At 42.6% G+C, this 18543-nt stretch overlaps 1 protein-coding gene across 1 annotated transcript in view; it reads right to left on the reverse strand.

Moving 5' to 3' along the window:
- Positions 1-1009: 1009 nt before the first annotated feature.
- Pus7 (pseudouridine synthase 7) overlaps positions 1010-18543 on the reverse strand; it is a 42073-nt gene continuing 24539 nt past the window's right edge. Inside the window, exons 8-16 of the mRNA XM_075955981.1 lie at positions 16996-17124; positions 15613-15738; positions 11346-11407; positions 10444-10604; positions 9369-9495; positions 8371-8472; positions 3763-3892; positions 2609-2700; positions 1010-2205 (exon numbers count right to left, since the gene is read on the reverse strand). Of these exons, the coding sequence (XP_075812096.1) occupies positions 2069-2205; positions 2609-2700; positions 3763-3892; positions 8371-8472; positions 9369-9495; positions 10444-10604; positions 11346-11407; positions 15613-15738; positions 16996-17124 (1066 nt within the window). The 3' untranslated portion in view covers positions 1010-2068. The remainder of the gene's footprint in view (positions 2206-2608; positions 2701-3762; positions 3893-8370; positions 8473-9368; positions 9496-10443; positions 10605-11345; positions 11408-15612; positions 15739-16995; positions 17125-18543) is intronic.

Raw genomic sequence — 18543 nt, forward strand, 5'->3', positions numbered from 1 at the left:
CTAAGCTTCACCATACTTTTGCGTTAGGAAACGTTCCAGTTTGTCCTTTTCCTACTGTTAACGTCAAGGGAGGTGTTCTGACTTCCACGCCAAGGCGATGGCTTATCCAACATCAAATTTCTATAGCTAAACATATATTCTCAAGTCTCAAAATAGCTTGAAGAATCTGACTCATATCATTATTTTTTTCGTTAATATTTAAAATGATGCCTATACAGGGAGCCAATGAGATGGTTCAGTGGACAGAGGTGCTTGGTGCCAAGACTGATGACTGGGTTTGGTTCTGAGACTCCATGATGGAAGGAGATAACTGACTCCTGCAATTGTTCTCCGACATCCACATGTATGCTGTGAGACGTGTACATGAACACACAAACAGGCATGCACACAGACACAATAAATAAGATGTAATTTTAAAAAGATTATGTGTGCACATACAATAAAGTGTAATTTTAAAAAGACAAAGAGACATGAACAAATTGGTGAAATTGGCTGACATGACCAGGAAAATTAACTCTGCACACAGGCCTCAAAGTATTTCCCAGATGAGGACTGTAAGGTGAGCTTCTTTGTTTAAATGTTAATTTACATGTAGCACTGCAAACACTTCCAACAGGAGACCAAGTCTTCTCATAAGTTATTGGTTCTATTTCTCACTCCTCTGCCGTCTTAGCAGCGGCACAGGCCAATATGAAGAAAGGTTCTCAGGGGTGTTTCAGGGTCAGCTCTAGGCCACACGCCAGTCACTCTTCCCCAGTCATTTCTCTACACCCCAGAAAGCACACTGGGAGGGATGCCGTGAGCCCAGGCCATGCCGTCAGTCACCCCAGTGGATGCTACTGTACCTGATTCTCACATTCCACACCTCATCAAGACACTGCATATCACCTCGGCCAAGGATCCTTTACTCACGGAGTACCTTACTTTCCTTTAGTCTGGGACAAGATGTTTACATGCACTCAGTTTTAGAATATTTATTTGATTTATTTACATAATTAGAAGAAAGGAATTCTCAAAAAAATATTTATTACATTTGTTTCTCGAAATAATAGAAAATGAAATAAGTAGAGTCATGTCATACAATTTTGCAAAGGCATATCCATTCCTTCAGAGAAAGGTTTTTTTGGTGGCGCCCAAGATGGAAATGCTGAAGCAGCTGGTGACAGGTTAGCATTGCTGACGGGAGCACTTGTAAGTTTTCCATGTTTTCTTTTTGATCACTAGTTACTTTAGAGTCCAGTGGAAAGAGTCCTGAAAGTAAAAGGCACCTAGAGGAAAATTATACCTTAACCAATAATATTTTTTTTTCTCTTTTGAGACAGGGTTTCTCTGTGGTTTTGGAGCCTGTCCTGGAACTAGCACTTGTAGACCAGGCTGGCCTCGAACTCACAGAGATCCGTCTGCTTCTGCCTCCCAAGTGCAGGAATTAAAGGCTTGTGCCATCACTGCCTGGTTAAAAAAAACTACATCTCTCCATCAAGAAAAAACCTCCCCGGAAATGCACTGATACTATCAACATGAGAGCCAAACGCTTACCTGAATCTGACACACAGCCACACAGTGAAGACCATGTCATAATTATAGACCTGTGGGTGTTGTGTTACCATTGGACCAACATGAGTACAGTGGGTTAAGTATGGACTCCAATTTCTAGTTGAGATCTGTTTGCTACAATTGCTCTTGAGATGAACCACTGTGTACTCCAATTAAGGACTTATAAAAATTCCTGGTGTTTGTACTTCAGGTGCACAGCAAAACCTAAAGCCGCTACTTTAAACCAAAGTCCCCCTTTTATTGTTATAAAATCATAATGCTGATAGTGTACTAGGATTTAAGTACCTAAAGTATATTCTGACCAATTTATATCTTCTGAGCTATAATTAGGACCCTCAGGGTTTGTGTGTGTACAAATATTGCAAATTATTTCTTTAAGCTGACAAAAGTTTTTAAAAAAATACAAATAATCCTTTACTATAAAAGTTTTAAAAATCAAATATGGGTCAACAATTAAAAGAGAAAAGAACAGGTCACCGAGCAGGCACTTGTCTGTGTCTCTCTGAACAACTACTCATCGGAGCCAGTTTGTATTCAGCTGGGTCTGCTTCTTGATGCTGGTATCCATTTTCAGCACTTCTCGGATGGCCATGGTGGCGTAAGTAGAAGGAGGGAGAGAGAAATCCATCTTCAGAGCCCGGTATTTGCCCTCTGCCAGGCAAGAAAGAAGTGCATGGTCAAAACTGTTGTGGTTGCAGGCTGACCAGAGGTCCCAAGACTCCCCCCAAAGCTACACCCTTTCCTTAGGGTTCTTCTCCCCAACGGTCCTCAGAGAATAACGGAAATGAGAGCACAGGAGAGGGTACGAACGAACGAGCTGGGTGGATGCGGTAACTTTACTCAGGATAACAGGGCAGACGGGCTGGCAAGACGGCTCATCAAGTCAAAGTACCCGTCACTAAGCCTGATGACTTGAATTTGATCCCTAGGACCCACATAGTGAAGAGGACTGGCTCCCGCAAGTTGTCCTCCAATCTATACGCGTGTGCCATGTGTACACAGACATAGACAGACAGGGAAGACAGACAGACAGACACACATCTTGCTGATTTACCAGTAGCAAAAACTGGTGGTGGTTTTCCTTCTAGGTTGTCCACATCCGTGTTGAAAAGTGGAATTTTAGGATCATCATATGCAATGACTTCCCTTCAAAATAATAAAGATGAGCATGAATGTGAGCACTCACAAACGCCACCAAGCTCTCTATCCCCCTTTGTAGAGCCAGAAAAACATACAGGTTGACTAGTAGGTGTCCCCCGGACCAGAACAGGCCAGATTCCATGCATGACTGCCTTTCTATCACTTCATAACAGATGACAAATGCTATCGGGTGATGGAATGACTTGGAAGGTTTCCCTAGCATGGTGGCTTTACTTCGTACAGGTGAACTGGAAGTAACCATGACATTAACATATCCTCCACAGTGAGCACCACTGACATCCCCTTTATTTTTATTTTTTAATTCTCCACCCCACCCCCACCTTCTTATGAGAGAAACTGCTCTTCAGAGTGAGTGTGGAACGTAAAATCCAACTTTGCCAACTCCGTGCCCATTGTCAGGAAAGAAAAGAGAGAGGGGGAGAGAGAGTGGGAGGGAGGGAGGGAGAGAGAGAGACAGACAGAAAGAGAGAAAGGAAAAAGAATTTCCTGGCAATGGGCAACTAGTTCAGGATTTCATTTTAAAGTTAGAAAAGCTTCAGCAAATAGTAAAAATATCAAAAGTATCATATATATATAATTCTAATTTTATTTTGTATGTATGAGTATTTTGCCTGAATATGTATCTGTGCACTATGTGTGAATGCCAGAAGAGGGTGTGGATCCCCTGGAACTGGAGTTACAGACAGAGCTGCCATGTTGGTGCTGGGAATTGAACGTCGGTCCTCCAGAGGAACAGTCAGTGTTCTTAACTGTTTAACCATCTTTCTAACTCCAGGAACAAATGGACGTTTTACAAAGAAAGGTAAGAAAGATCATTTCCTGTATATCAGTAAGTCAGGGATACCAACAAAATGTAAAAGAAGAAACTTTTACTATATGACTTCGGTCAACACTAATTTCTTGGTCACTTGAAAAATACCAACTGGTGGCAGTAGTAACAGCAGTAATCAGGACAGTCAACAGCTACGGAGCACTTACACTCACAGAATCACATACACACAAAGCAAAAACCCGTGGTTCTATAAAATGCCCCAGTTCTGTACTCACCAGCTGACATTCTGAGGCCGAATAATGATCTTTCGATAGGCACCTGATAAGGAGTAATCTCGAATTGTGTGTCTCATGTTGTCAATATCAAGATTGTCTGCAGTGAGCATTTCCCTGTAGGCTTCGCTAACTGGTACAAAACACAAACAGTTAACTGGAATGCAGTCTGTCAGCAGGTTAGCTTGAACTATAGAACTGGTATAATATGTGGTAAGTCCAGTCAGCCTGTCCTAATGAAGTTAGTTAACTCTAGTTTGTAACCCATAGGGAATAAAACTTAGTCTAGAAGATGCCTCCAGCTTTAGTGTAGTCATCCATGACTTTATTTCTGTAATCAGCTATAGGGCTTGTGGCATAAAGTTCCCAAACTAACCCCCAAAGGTCACTCTACATGGAGTTTCTAAACACAATTTATACAGTGACTCTAAATGTTCAAAAACATAAGACCCTAGAAGCCATCTGGTCTACCCTAGGCCATGACTCTCTAATGTTCTCCTACGTGACATCGTAGGAGACTTGTGTGGGGACTATTACACAAGCCACAACATGAGAAAGTTCCTCCTATTGCAAACAGGTTGTTTTCTTATGGGCTCTATCGACTTCTCGGAACATGGTAGGTTAGCCGGCCTCTACATTCATCCATAAGCACTGGAGCCATAGGTTGTTTCATCTGACTTTGGTCCTTTCAACTGTCTCTCCTCTAACATTTTTGGTTATCTGCTCCAGGTTACAGGACTCAACAGTAACTCCAGATACTTTATTTTTGTTGTTGTTGTTGTTGCTTTTCTATTTATTTACTTGAGAGTGTTTCCCTGTGCAGTTGTAGCTGTCCTGGAATGAGCTCTGTAGGCCAGCCTGGCCTCAAACTTAGAAAATCACCTGCCGTTGCCTCCTGAGTGTTGGGACTAAAGCCATGGGCCACCACACCCAGCTCAGATACTTTTTAATTCATTTTTTTTCATTTTATTAATTGTGTGTGAGTGTGTGTGTGTATGAGAGTGAGCACAAGCACACTGTGTGTGGGAGCGTGTGTGGAAGACAGGGCACACATATGGAGGTTAGAGGACAACACTTGTGTTGGTCTTTTCCTTGACACAAACTTAGGTGTCACACGGCAAGTGCCTTTACCCATCTTGCTGGCCCTTAACATTTTTCTTTCTTGGAGACAAGGCCTCACTATGTACCCATGGTTGGCCTCAAAGTCACAGTGATTACCCTGCCTCTACCTCCTGAGTCACCACGCACAGGATTCATGGCCTTTAATTTTTTTATAAGCTACCATCAAGCTAATTTTTCTTTTCATGATTAAACAAATTCAGTTTTATTTATGGAAATGTATGTATGTTTGTGTGTAAATATATGTATATGTGCATGTGGGTATCTAGGGAGGTCAAAAGGTGGCCCTGGAAACCCTTGGGGCTTAAGTTTCAGGCTCATGTGTGCCACCTGGGTGCTGGGAACTGAACTCAGGTTGTCTGGAAGAGTAACAACCTTTCTTGACCACAGGGCCATCTCTCTAGAATGTTGCTATGTAGCTCAGGAGCCTTTTCCTGATTACTAACATTAACTTCATCTTACATTATTACAAATATAAAACGACTTAAGAACACAGTCAACTCATTTCTTAATTCAAAGTAGCCATTACAAATGCTTGAAATACAGGGACAAGGAAAGAAGACAGTCTCACCACACTCCCGAGAACTTACAGTACTAGGTCGTGCCCATGTTATCAAAGGTCTTCCTAGTGTCCCTTCTATCTCGTCCACGGCACTGTCAAATGTTCTGCTAAATTTATTTTTACTGGAACCAGCCAAGTTCCAGATTCTGAGAGGAATAAGAGAGAGGGGGGAACATTCTTGGCCTTTTTTTGTGATGGCTATCAGCTTGACATGGTGTACCAATCAGTTCTTCTTAACTTGATACAAACTAGGGTCACCTGGGAGAAGGGAACCTCAACTAACTAAGGAACTGCTTCTTCAGACTGGCCTGTGGCGTCTCTGTGGCACATATTCCCGATTTCTGGTTGCTGTAGGAGGGTCTAGCCCAGCGTGGGCGGTGCTTTCCTTGTACAGGGTGTCCTGGGTTGTCCTAAGGAGGCAGCAAGCCAGTAAGCAGCTCTCCTCCAGTTCCTTTATCTCCTTCTGCTTCGGTTCCTGCCCTGACTTTTCTCAGGGATGGAGTGTGATCGGGCTGTGTGAGCCAAAGATATCTTTTCCTCCCTAGGTTGCTTCTGATCAGGGTGCTTTATCACAGGAACAGAAACTAGGACACTCGGGCAGCAAACCGGTAAACATTAGTTATTCTCACGTTTCTGCTGAGCCTGTCCCACTGCTCCTGATGGGGAAACCCAGGGGATCTGCTCTTGATCAGACCAACTAAGGGGTGCACCGCAGCTGTGTCAGTGACGGTGGTTCTGGAAGAGACTGGTGAGTGAGCCAGTGTGGAAGATTCACTCTTAATGTGGACATGCCCTGAACTGACCAAAAGGCAAAGACCTGGAACACTACCTTTCTCCTGCTCCTGGACTTCATGACCCTAGGTTCTTGTACTACTAGCCCAGACTGACAGTCAGGACAATGCCTTCTCTGGCTCTCTAGGTTCTTGTACTACTAGCCCAGACTGACAGTCAGGACAATGCCTTCTCTGGCTCTCTAGGTTCTTGTACTACTAGCCCAGACTGACAGTCAGAACAATGCCTTCTCTGTCTCTCTAGCAGGCAGATGCATGGGACTTTCCAGAAGCTATCATCAAGTGAGCCAGGGCCTCATAAATCCCTTTCTCAGCTCTATGCTATCTGTTCCAGAAAGATCCTGACTAAAACAAGGGTTCGCATGTTTCTTTTTCTTAAAAGCACAAGGACAATTTTTTCAGAGTTTAAAAGAAAAATTCTAAAGAAGGCAAGCTGTAGATCTCAGTAGCTGTCCAGGAGGGAAATGGAGAAGAATACAGTAAGCATGCCATGAGTCAGGCATGGAGGTCAGCCACACGGCAAAAACAAGTGAGGTGGGGTGCTCAGAGAAAGCGCAAAGAAATCCAAACTACCAGAAAAAGTACACTTGTGGTCTGGCCTGCATTTAAAAAAAAAGGCGGGGGGGGGGGAGCTACACCTCAGAAAGAGGCAGGACCAACAGACCCTCATGGCAGCTGTGTGGCAACCGACAGCTTTAGCATCTTTCTTTCTTCTTCTTCACCTTTGACACGGATCATTTTTATTGGTGAGAATGTTAATATCTACCATTATAGGAATTTTTCCATTATTTTTAATTAATTCAATTTACATACCCACCACAGTTTCCCTTCTTTCCTCTCCTGTTCCATCCCTTTTCCTTCCCTACCTATTCCTGCTCCGTCTCCATTCAGAAGGGGTAAGACCTCTCAGGGGATCTGAGGCAGGACCAATCTCCTTCCCCTTGCATCATGGCTGAACAAGGCATCCCACCATAGGGAATAGATTCCAAAGAGCCAGTTCATGCAGCAGAGACAGGTACTGGTCCCACTGCTAGTGACCCCACAGAAGACCAAGCTACACAACTGTCACCCACACGCAGAGGGCCTAGGCTGGTCCCATGCTGGCTCCCTTAGCTGTTCATCCAGAGACTGTGAGCTCCCAAAAGCTCAGATCAGCTGTCTCTGTGGGTTTCCCCCATCACATCTGGACCCCTTGCTCATATAATCCCTCCTCCCTCTTGTCAACTGGACTCCTAGAGCTTGGTCCAGGGCTTGGCTGTGGATCTGTGCATCTGCTTCCCTCAGTTACTGGATGAAGGCTCTATGATAACAATTAGGGTAGTCACCAAACTGATGAAGGCCAATTCAGGCACCCTTCCCACCACTGCTAGAAGTCTTAGCTGGGGGCATCCTTGTGGATTTCTGCGAGTTTTCCTGGCATGAGTTTTCTCCTTAACCCCATAATGGTCCGCTAACAGCTTTAGCATCTTGAGCCCTCTCCTTGGTTGCTGCCAAGAGAAACAGACTATGCTCTTCCCTGCCCACCTTCCTTATTCTCTCTTATACCAGTCCACACTCCCTTCTCTTCAATGAAGTCCTCCCCTTTACCACCAATGACATCCACAAATGTAACAAAAATAATGACAAAAAGTCTGGAGAATAGGAAGTAATGGCAGAGGATTCTAACTTTCATTTCCTTTTCTCAGATTGGCATCCAACTTATTGGCTGAAGCAGTCCTCCAGCCTCAGCACTTGGGATCACAGGGGTAGCTTTTAATTTATTCTCCTGAATACATTCCTTTCCAGGACCATAAAATTATATATATTATACATATATATGTGTGTGTGATGTGTATATTATGTGTATATACATAGTACATATATATAATTAAGAAATTTATACACACATACACACACACTTTTATACAGAGCTTTCTATATAAGAGCCCTTGGTGGTCTGGAACTAGCTTTGTAGGCCAGGCTAGCCTTGAACTCACAGAGATCTACCAGCCTCTGCTGGGATTAGCCATTACATGTGCTATAAAGAAAGTTTTAAGACTATAATTCAAATATTGATTTTTCCCTTGCTTTACTCTTGCTTACTGATAACTTAATCACATTACACTTGTTTTAATTATTTGGCTCAAACATGGAACTTACTTTTATGTTTGGGGTAGATAACATCAAAACCAGGCAGGGGCATCACCACATCATGGATGGAGTAGTTATTAACATCATCTTCCTCAATATAGGTGGCTGTGGCTGCAAATCCACAAGCAAATAGCAGGTTAATAAAAAGCATTTTCATGAACTCATGATCCTAAAATTATATATATCTCAGTGAGCTGAAAGCACAAGGTGTCCAGGTGCAGAGGCCCAGGAAGCTTAGAATCCCTCCTTTTTTAATCAGCTGGAATCCTGAGCAAGGCGCTAAATCTTGTAAACATCAGAATACTTCCCAGTAGCACTACAACAGAGCAACGCAGGGAAAGCGACTGGTGTTAAGACCAAAACACAGTTAATGTTTGATAGCGGACAGGATATTAGCATTATCTTGTGTGTAAGGATGTCTTGCCTGCATGTATGTTTGTGCATCATGTGTGGTAAGTGTCCCTGGTGGCCAGGAGAGGGCACTGTATCCTTGAAATGCAGTTATAGACAGCAGTGAGCTACCATGTGTGCTGGGAATCAACCTGGCTCCTCTGGAAGAACAGTCTGTGTTCTTTACAGCCGACTCAAGGCTCTAGACCCATATTAACATTTATGTTAATGTTTCAGACCATTCTGTTACATACTTAGTAAAGAAAATGCCCGATGACATGATGAGATGCTGTGACACATCCACAAATATATAAATATATATTAAATATATAAATATACGTATTTTGAAGACCCAGATTCATGCTTGTAAAGGGCTTTGGGCCAATCATAGCCCAAAGGTTATTTTGTTATACTGCCCAGACTTAGCTGCTTATTCAAAACACATACGTATTTTTTCACTGGTGATTAAAAACTATCTGCCTGACCTCATGTGACCTTCCAACTCCCACTTACTACACATTTCTTTCTTAACTAGTAGCCACGATGGATTTCAAAAACACTGCTATAAAGTATCTGAGTCCTAATCTGTCTGAATAACAAGAGTATATATGCCATACCTCCTTTGAGAACAAGGTCCCCTGGGACAGGTTTCAGCCCATAGTCTTCTATCCGTTTGCTCACCATGTTATTCCACACATAGCTCTGATAACTATGGATATACATTAAGCGATTGTTTCTTGGTATCTGCAGAGAAGGGAGAAATAGGCAAAACCAGAACAATCTTGAGCATTTAAAGTGTTGTTTCTCCAAATATTTTACTCATTTAATGGTAACCCTAACACAGGAACCTCAGACTGGGTCTGACTGTGGGGCTGGAAATGCAGCTCAGTGGGGAAGCACTTCATTGTCCTGTGTTATACACACAGATATGAACTGTGCTTACCAATATGGCACCTCGATTGAAAACATGCTAACAGGAAACCACTTAGCTATTTCCTGTTGAACTCCCTTCCTGAGGCACTCTAAAGCTCCAATGAAGATGGTTATAATGGGGTCATATCGATGACTCAGTAGGTAAAGGCACTTGCCTTGAACTGACCACCTGAATTTGATCTCTGGGGACAGACGTGCTATAAAGAGAGAATGAACTCTTGAAGGTTGTCCTGGCCTGTGTGCTCAAGTCCATGACCATGCTCTGCATAGGCACAGACACAAATTAAAGTTCTAAAAGACATGACTGTAGGACCCCCCCCCCCTTTCAGTTTTTCGCGACAGCGACAGGGTTTCTTTGTAGCTTGGAAGTTTGTTTGTCTTGGAACTTGCTCTGTAGATCAGGCTGCCCTCAGATTCACAGAGATCTACCTGCCTCTGCCTCCCAAATTCTGGGATTAAAGGCGTCTGCAACCATCGCCCGACTGAGTTCTAAAACTTTCAAATCCCATTCAATTACATTAAATTCAATTAGCAATTATACTTCCCATAGACACTTTTTTGTGCCAATGCTAATAAACACGACCAACATCCCCACCTCTACCAGCTCATCACCTTTCAGGGTCAGAATGAGGTACACTCAAATAAATTTCTTTGAAGACCACTGAAGGATTCTTGATGCCCTTTCAAGTTTTTTAAAGATTATGTTTAAAAAGCATTAACCGCCTCGAGTCATTGCCTGACTTCACAAATTGCACTCACTATGCCAAATGCAGAGACTATATTCTTCATTCCATATTTTGAAAGTCCTCGAAGCAGCTGCCCTTCCACACACCTTTTGACAGGTAGCTTTTTGAGGGCAGAGGCTGGATCTTTGGTCTTGGCCCATTCTTCTCTGCATTTCACCAAGTACCCCTTTTCAGCTATGGGAGAAGAGAAGCTACGATCAAACTTGGCCAACAGAAGAGCATGCATCACTTCACATGCCTCATACGGAGCACAGAACTGGGGAAAATGCATGTGCATTGAAGCTCACAGCTGCCCAAAAGCAAGACCATCCCCCAACTTCTTAGAGGGAAAAAGAAAAAAAAAAAAAAAAAAAAAAGCAAGACCATGGGCCCCATACATGAACAGCCAGAGTTCATCATCACCTCAGCTAAGGAGGTTTTTCCTTCTCTTTGCCCCTGTACTGCTTGCTTTAAAATTAAAAAGATTTTTTAAGTTTGAAAATAAATAGTTACCTAAAATGAGTATTAATATTTTGACATTTTATAAAGTATCAGTGAAATCCCTTTTTTTACAGTATAGTTTTAGAGATATTTCCTGGAAAAATTTTAGTCATTATACTATGCTTTAACAAAATAGCCATATATATATATGCATTATCTATAAACTCAGAGAATTTGCAGTAACTGAAGAGAAATGAACATACATTTAAACATGCATTAATAAATCAGATAAATAAAGAGCTAGAACCAGGAGATAGTTTTTAAAATTTCAAAATCATGTGTAAAATTGTGAAATGAAATGGCATTTAAAAATTAGAAAAAAACCCACTAAGAACTTTAAAATAACAACCTTCAGTTACTTTTACTTAAAGTAATTCCATGAGTATCTAGCTATACATTCTATGCACTTTATTTCAACACAAATCTTTTTCTCACCTCCAGAACGGGGTTTCAGTATTAAATCCATGACTTCTGTCCAGGCATTCTGTAGAATAGCTCTAGAATTAAACAGGATTTACTGGCTTATCTTTGCATAAGATAAGCTTTAAATGCTCAATTGTTAAGATGGTAACAAGAAACACTTATTAGCTCATTCAATTTAAAAGCATGTAGGAAAATGATGACACAGACTTTAGTGACCATCGTCTACCATAAAAGGCTTCTCTGGGGCTGGAAGGAGGGCTCACTTATCAAGAGTGCTTACTGCTTCTACAGAGGGCTTGAGTTTGGTTCCCAGCACCCACATCCAGCAACTCACAGCTGCCTGGACTCCAGTGGGTCTGTTGCCCTCCCTATATTCAGCACACACAAACCCACACAGGACAAACTCTGCAGAAGACCTGGATTCAGTATCTGAATGCCCAGACATACACAGGACAACTATTTCAGCTCCTCCAAAGAGCAGGGAGCACCAAAAGAGGAGTGGGAAGAATGTAAAAGTAGGAGGCAGGGCTGAGGAGAGAGCTGACGTCTGAGCATGAAATGACCGTCGCACTCCTGAACACACAGCAGCTGTGACTGCTCACACATGGTCACAGAACGGAGTGGGGTTGTGCACATTCAGTGAGGAGTGGCCCATGCTTCTGTAAACAACTCTAATGAAGCTCAATGGGACACAGCTGGGATACACGTAAGTAAATGTGGAGAAAGCTGGGAAGGAGCAGGTGATTAGAGGAGGGAGGGAGGGAGGGAAGAGGGCGTGTATGGGAAGAATATGAATGAATAGGTACACAAACGAAAATAATGAAACCAACTAGAGTATGTAATTAATACATGCCAAGAAAAAACATTTAAGAAAGCTCCAGTTGTCCTTTTGCTATGGGGTGGAAGAGTTTTTCATTTATTGTCTTGATATATTCTGGATTCATCTTCTGTTTGACTGTATGCTGAGACTTGGCATTTCCCCTTAGGAAATCCTATGGTGATACTGTAAGTTCTATGAAGGCAGAAAACAGTCTGATGCTGTGAAAATAAATTGTTTGGAACTAAGTTGGGCACATTACACAACTTCTGTTTCTGGGTAAATCTAACAGCATTTTACTAATCAATTATTTGTACTAATTTTCTTTGGGATACAAAACTATAGGGTCATATGGCTGGGCTTCTGCTTTACCTAAAAATGCAAAGATTGATACAACCCTTCCTTAAATTATCTGTGCTACAACAATCAGCATCTGTAGTATGCTTATCTGTATTTTCCTTTTCAGATTTTCCTTCCTCAGTGCTGGTGATCTATCTGGTCTAGGGCTTCGTGTGTGGTAGGCAAGCACCCTATTAGCTGAGCTGTGGGAACCCAAAAATGTGAGCCTATTCCACCTTGTGTGAAGATCAGAGAGTTTGAGCTTATTTTTGCTCTTTCAAAGTTTTTTTTTTTTTCTTTTGGTGGTTTTTTGAAACAGGGTTTCTTTGTAGCTTTGGAGCCTGTCCAAGCCTGTCCTGGAACTAGCTTTAGTAGACCAGGCTGTCCTCAAACACACAGAGATTCACTTGCCTCTGCCTCCCGAGTGCTGGGATCAAAGACTGGCCGGGCTCAAAGTTGTTGATAACAGGTAGGCTACAAGACAAGCTATCCTGACCTAGGGTGTGGTTACTTGGTGTTTCGGACCTTAAGATGGTCCATAGAGATAGAGCTGGTCCACCCTGACCAAACATCAGAAGTCCAGAATATTCTGCAACTTCTTTTGAAATAGGAGGTTTGACTTAGGGAGTGGCTGATTGCAGGATACTTGGTCTAGGGTGTGCTCACTGTCCCAAATATCAAATACTTTTCTCAGGAAATAATGGCTTGAAGTCTCAAGTATTGAAGCAAGTAACTGTACTGGTTGTCCTCTGTGTTCTGTTAGAGCAGTCTTTTGTATTGGGGTATAAAAGTGCATGGAAGATAAATGTGGGGGAAAATTTAGCATTCGGTATTTGCCGAATTGTCACTATCCTGTGTCTGTTTCTTCTGTACCTCTGGTCTTTCTATCTAACATTTCTAATCCTCACGCCCCTAACCTGGAACGTAGAAGTCACCCAAAAGGTGGCATATGACTCTGAGCCACATTCTAGTCCTAAACTTTCCTCTTGCTGCTCTTGTTCTGAATTAGCAGATAGATCATTCTATGCTGCCCAGGCTGGTCTGGCCTTTCACAGTCCTAATCGGCTGCCCAGGTAGCTGTCCTGGACTCCACTGTGCCTGTCTGGCCTTAATTTAGAGAGATTTCTTTTTATTAATGACTTAGCACATTTTAAGCCTAGAAACAGGTGCTGTATAAACACCATCTGCATTCCCAGCCTTCCGTGGAGTTGGCATTATTTCTACTTCACAGGGGAGCAGTCTGAGGCTCAGAACCCAGTCCTCACTTTACAACACTGCCCAAGAGGGAAAGGAGCTGCTGCACAGCAGACCAATCCCTTGGCCCTTGTAAAATCATATAAGCAGATACAACTTGATACTGAAAAACTGGACAAGATGCTGAAACAGAATGAAGAACAAATGTTCTCAGAGAGCCTTCAGTTTGTAGCCCGTATCACTCTAAATCCTGTATGAATAGTTACTTTACGTAGCAGTCTCTGCTGGACAGCAGGATTCTCACAGTATGTTTGTGAAACCAAGTAGTATTTATTGATGAGATTTCTACTCTAGTTTACTCTGGAGAGCATGCCTTAGGCCTGTGTTACCCGGCTTTTTACACTTGGCCTCTTACCTGCTGAAAAGTAAAAGAGAACCCAGGTGTGGTGGCACATACCTTTATTCTTGGCACTCAGGAGGCAGAGGCAGGCTGATCTCTGAGTATGAGGTCAGCCTGGTATTCAGAGTTGTAAGGGTCTGTCCTGTCTGTTTAAGAGAAAAGCCGGGCCTACTCACCCCTCCACCCACACCCGGGTCTGCTGAAGCAAGATCTTCTGCATCCAGGCTGAGTTCTCTCTCCCAAAGACGTAGCTGCTACTGTGGCTCCTCCCTCTCTCTCTCTCTCTCTCTCTCTCTCTCTCTCTCTCTCTCTCTCTCTCCCTCCCTCCCTCCCTCCCCTCCCCCATTTTCCCTTCATAATCCACTAAATAAATAGCCAACCTCACTCTGCATGGCATGCCTATCCGTCTGTCTCTCATCCTCTCGTGGGACTGGCTGCCCAGCTGAGGTCTCTCACCTGCCGCGTGACTCCCTGCCTGGGATCTGTTGCCCCTCGGGGAACAGTGCCATTTTACTTTTACCATTACACAGAGTGAGTTCTAGGACAGACAGGATTACACAGAGAAACCCTGTTTCAAAAAACAAAACAAAAAACACCAAAAAGAAAAACAAACAAACTAAAGTAAGAGAGACCCCTTGAAAGGGCAGTGAAGAGTGGTAGGAAAAACTTACTATTTAGGTTACATCTTCAACTGTGCACATGTATGTGCTATATATGTGCCTCTAGAAGCCAGACACCCTCCTCACTAGCTGATAGGCTAGTCTTGTTGGCTAGAGAGAGTAAGGGATCTGCTTGTCTCCACCTTCCCAACACTAGGATTATAGATGTGTCCTACCACGCTCAGCTTTTGAGTAGCAGTGGAATCTGAACCTAGGATCTTATGCTTGTGTAGCAAGTGATTTACTGAGCTGTCTCTCCAGACCTCTTTTTCTTTTTTAGAAAACATACTGTTGCCGGGCGGTGGTGGCGCATGCCTTTAGTCCCAGCACTTGGGAGGCAGAGGCAGGCGGATCTCTGGGAGTTCGAGACCAGCCTGCTCTACAAGAGCTAGTTCCAGGACAGGCTCCAAAACCACAGAGAAACCCTGTCTCGAAAAAAACCAAAAAAAGAAAAAGAAAACATACCGTTGTATGCATTAACTGAAATAAAATAAATCTTACAAAGAACTTATGGATCAGTAGTTCATTTGTCCTAAACATGACAGAATCCTGAAATAATCAATACACCATTAACAAAAATTTTACTTCTCTGTTATGTGAGAATAAATAAAAATATCCTTTAGATAGAAATTACAAAATTAAATACAAACTTTTTGACCAACGAAAACTTTTTGAGTCTTCTTTTAGATAAAAAAAGAACTCGAAAAGTCAGAGGCAGTTCACTCTCTGTAAGCTCAAGTCCAGCCTAGTCTACACAGTGAGTTCTAGAACAGCCAGAGCTACATAGTGAGACAATGTCTCAAAAAACCAAGACAACAAAACTCCAAAAAAAAAAAAAAAAAAGCTAAAAGTTAGAAATCAATTACATACCTTCCAACTTGGTACGTAGGGACAGCTGTGGTCCCAAACCTTTGCATGCCATAGTAGTTAATGAAGCCGGTCTCCTTCAGAGACTGCATGGCTTGCTGTACTTGCTCTTCAGTTCCTGTTATATTCCTGCAGGGTCCCAAATTGACCAGAGGAAAAAAATGGTCAGTAATCTCATTTTATGATGCATACCATAACAGTGGCTTCTTTATCTCACCTCTGCAACCTTTTCTAACCTTCTGAGGACTTTGCTGGCTTATTATTTTAATCAAGTTTTTTTTTTTTAAGAAGACAGGATCTCTCTGTCCAGAACTTGTGTTGTAGATCAGACTGGCCTTGAACTCACTAAGACTCCCCTGCCTCTGTTCTTTAATCCTCAGTGCTGGGATAAATGACATGAACCACCAATGCCCATCTCATTTTAATCAGTTTTTTTTTCATTTTAATCAGTTTTAAGTGCAAATTATTATAAGATGAACGAAGCACACGTGCAATGTGGTGCAGATTTAACTACGTAGTTACCAAAATTGGAGGGGCTGGAGAGATGGCTCAGAGGTTAAGAGCAGTGCCTGCTCTTCCAAAGGTCCTGAGTTCAATTCCCAGCAACCACATGGTGGTTCACAACCATCTGTAATGGGGTCTGGTGCCCTCTTCTGGCCTGCAGGCATACACACAGACAGAATATTGTATACATAATAAATAAATATTTAAAAAGGGGGGGGGGCTGGAGAGATGGCTCAGAGGTTAAGAGCACTGGCTGCTCTTCCTGAGGTCCTGAGTTCAATTCCCAGCAACCACATGGTGGCTCACAGCCATCTGTACTGAGATCTGGTGCCCTCCTCTGGCGTGCGGGCATACATCGAGGCAGAATGTTGTATACATAGTTACCAAAATTGTTCACTGCCCACAAATGAAATTTACTTATTTATTTTGCAAGTCCTTCTATATAGGCCCTGGCCAGCCTGCAAACCACGGAGACCAAACCAGATTGACCTTGAAGGAGTCCCTGCCTTTGCCTACTGAGATTACAGGCATTTACAACTATGCCTGCTCCCAAACTGAAACTTATACCAACAAATAATTCTCTGTTAAAGTAACCTAATCTTTCTATGAATATGCCCATTCTAGGCACCTCAAACGGATTAATTCACAGGCTCCTTATCTTTCAAAACTGGATCTGAAGAACAGTGTTTCTGATGGCTGTAAGAATCTCTGGAGGGAGGGACAAAGACCATTTATCAGGAGAAGCACTATACAGTATTTGTTCCTCACTTCTCCCAGCCAGCCCTCTCTCTGTACCAGCGATCCTGTACCCTATCAACACACACAGGAACAGACCACGGAGACCCAGCCAGCCAGGTCTGCACTCCTACCTGCGTACCTTACCTGAGAACAACAGTGAAGTGATTTCCTTGAAGCTCTCCCAATTTCAGAGGGGTTTTCTGATAGCTGAAATTCCCTAGCTTAAAGTTCATCAAGCATTTATTCAGATGGGCGAGTCTTTGTGCACTTATCCTTTATAGAAAAAAGGAGCAGAGAAAGGATCATGAGATCCTGCAGAAGGCAAGGGCACACGCAGAAGACATTAGGTGCACTTTTCCTTCCCCCTTGGATTTGTCTTATGGGTACCAGTACTATAATGAAGAGACTTCAACACCAATGGGAACACAGAAGGAAGAGATGTAGAGGATTCTACTTTCTGTGGGCAGGAGGTAATAAAGGGAACGGTCGCAAACAGCAATCCCACAGAACAGTAAAGAGTGGGTTCTAACATTTAAAAAAGGTTTAGTCATAATTGATCCAGTAAGAAAAAATATTGTAAACCTATAACCAAAAGACAACCTCGGAAAACACAAAAACACTGAGAAGAAGGAAAATCCATTGGTTCATCCCTTGAAAAAGCATTAGATTTTTGCATTTCCTAATCCTCTCAGAACATATTGAAGATGTATATACCTACAATCATACAAACCTGTATCCTCCTATCATTTTACAGAAGTGTTCCCATGCTGTTAAGTTGTTTCATTAGAAAGTCTTTATCTTCCTCAACAGAAAATTACACAGAACAGCAAATACCACACTGAAAAGTCTTTGTTCTTTCTTTATCTCTACAACTCTCCTGACTTGCAACACTTTCTTTCTTTTAAATATTTTTATTTTTAATTTTTCATTTTGTATTTATTTATTTTTATTTATTATTTTTAGAGACAGGGTTTCTCTGTAGCTTTGGAGCCTACCATGTAACTTGCTCTGTAGACCAGGCTGATCTCAAACGCACAGATATCCACCTTTCTCTGCCCCCTAAGTGCTGGGATTAAAGGCGTGCGTCACTATCGCCTGGATTATTTAGTTTACTTTAATTAAGTGTATGTGTGCATTTGTCTGTGTAAATAAGTGCAGGTACTCCTGGAGGCAAGAGTCACCGGATCCCCTGGAGTCAGAGTTCCAGGAGGTCATAAATCACCCAAAGCTCAGGTCTTCTGCAAGAACAGCACATACTCTTTACTGCTGAACAAACTCTCTTGCCTCCTGTCCTGGAAAACTTTTGAAAAAAGATTAAGACAGTTATAAACTGCCATGTGGGTGCTGGGAATTGAACCATGGTCCTTCGGAAGAGCAGCCAGTGCTCTTAACCACTGAACTTCCTCTCCAATCCAGCACACGCTCATAAATAAAGCTTGCCTGAAGATCAGAATGAAAAGCAGCCACATTGGTCAGCCATCCATGCCAGGCAGTGGTGGCACACACCTTTAACCACAGCAGTTATGCTAGTCAGTCGTACAGGCCAGGTGGTGGTGCTGCATGTCTCTAATCCCAGCCCAAGAGAGGAACATAAAATGGGAGGAGACAGGTCTTACTCTCGGTCTCAGTCTGAGGATTCATGGAGGCAGGATCACTTATTTTGATCAAAGGAAGAGGTAAGAGCTAGTTATT

Source organism: Microtus pennsylvanicus, chromosome 22 (assembly GCF_037038515.1).
Source record: "Microtus pennsylvanicus isolate mMicPen1 chromosome 22, mMicPen1.hap1, whole genome shotgun sequence".
NCBI classification, from domain to species: Eukaryota; Metazoa; Chordata; class Mammalia; order Rodentia; family Cricetidae; genus Microtus; species Microtus pennsylvanicus.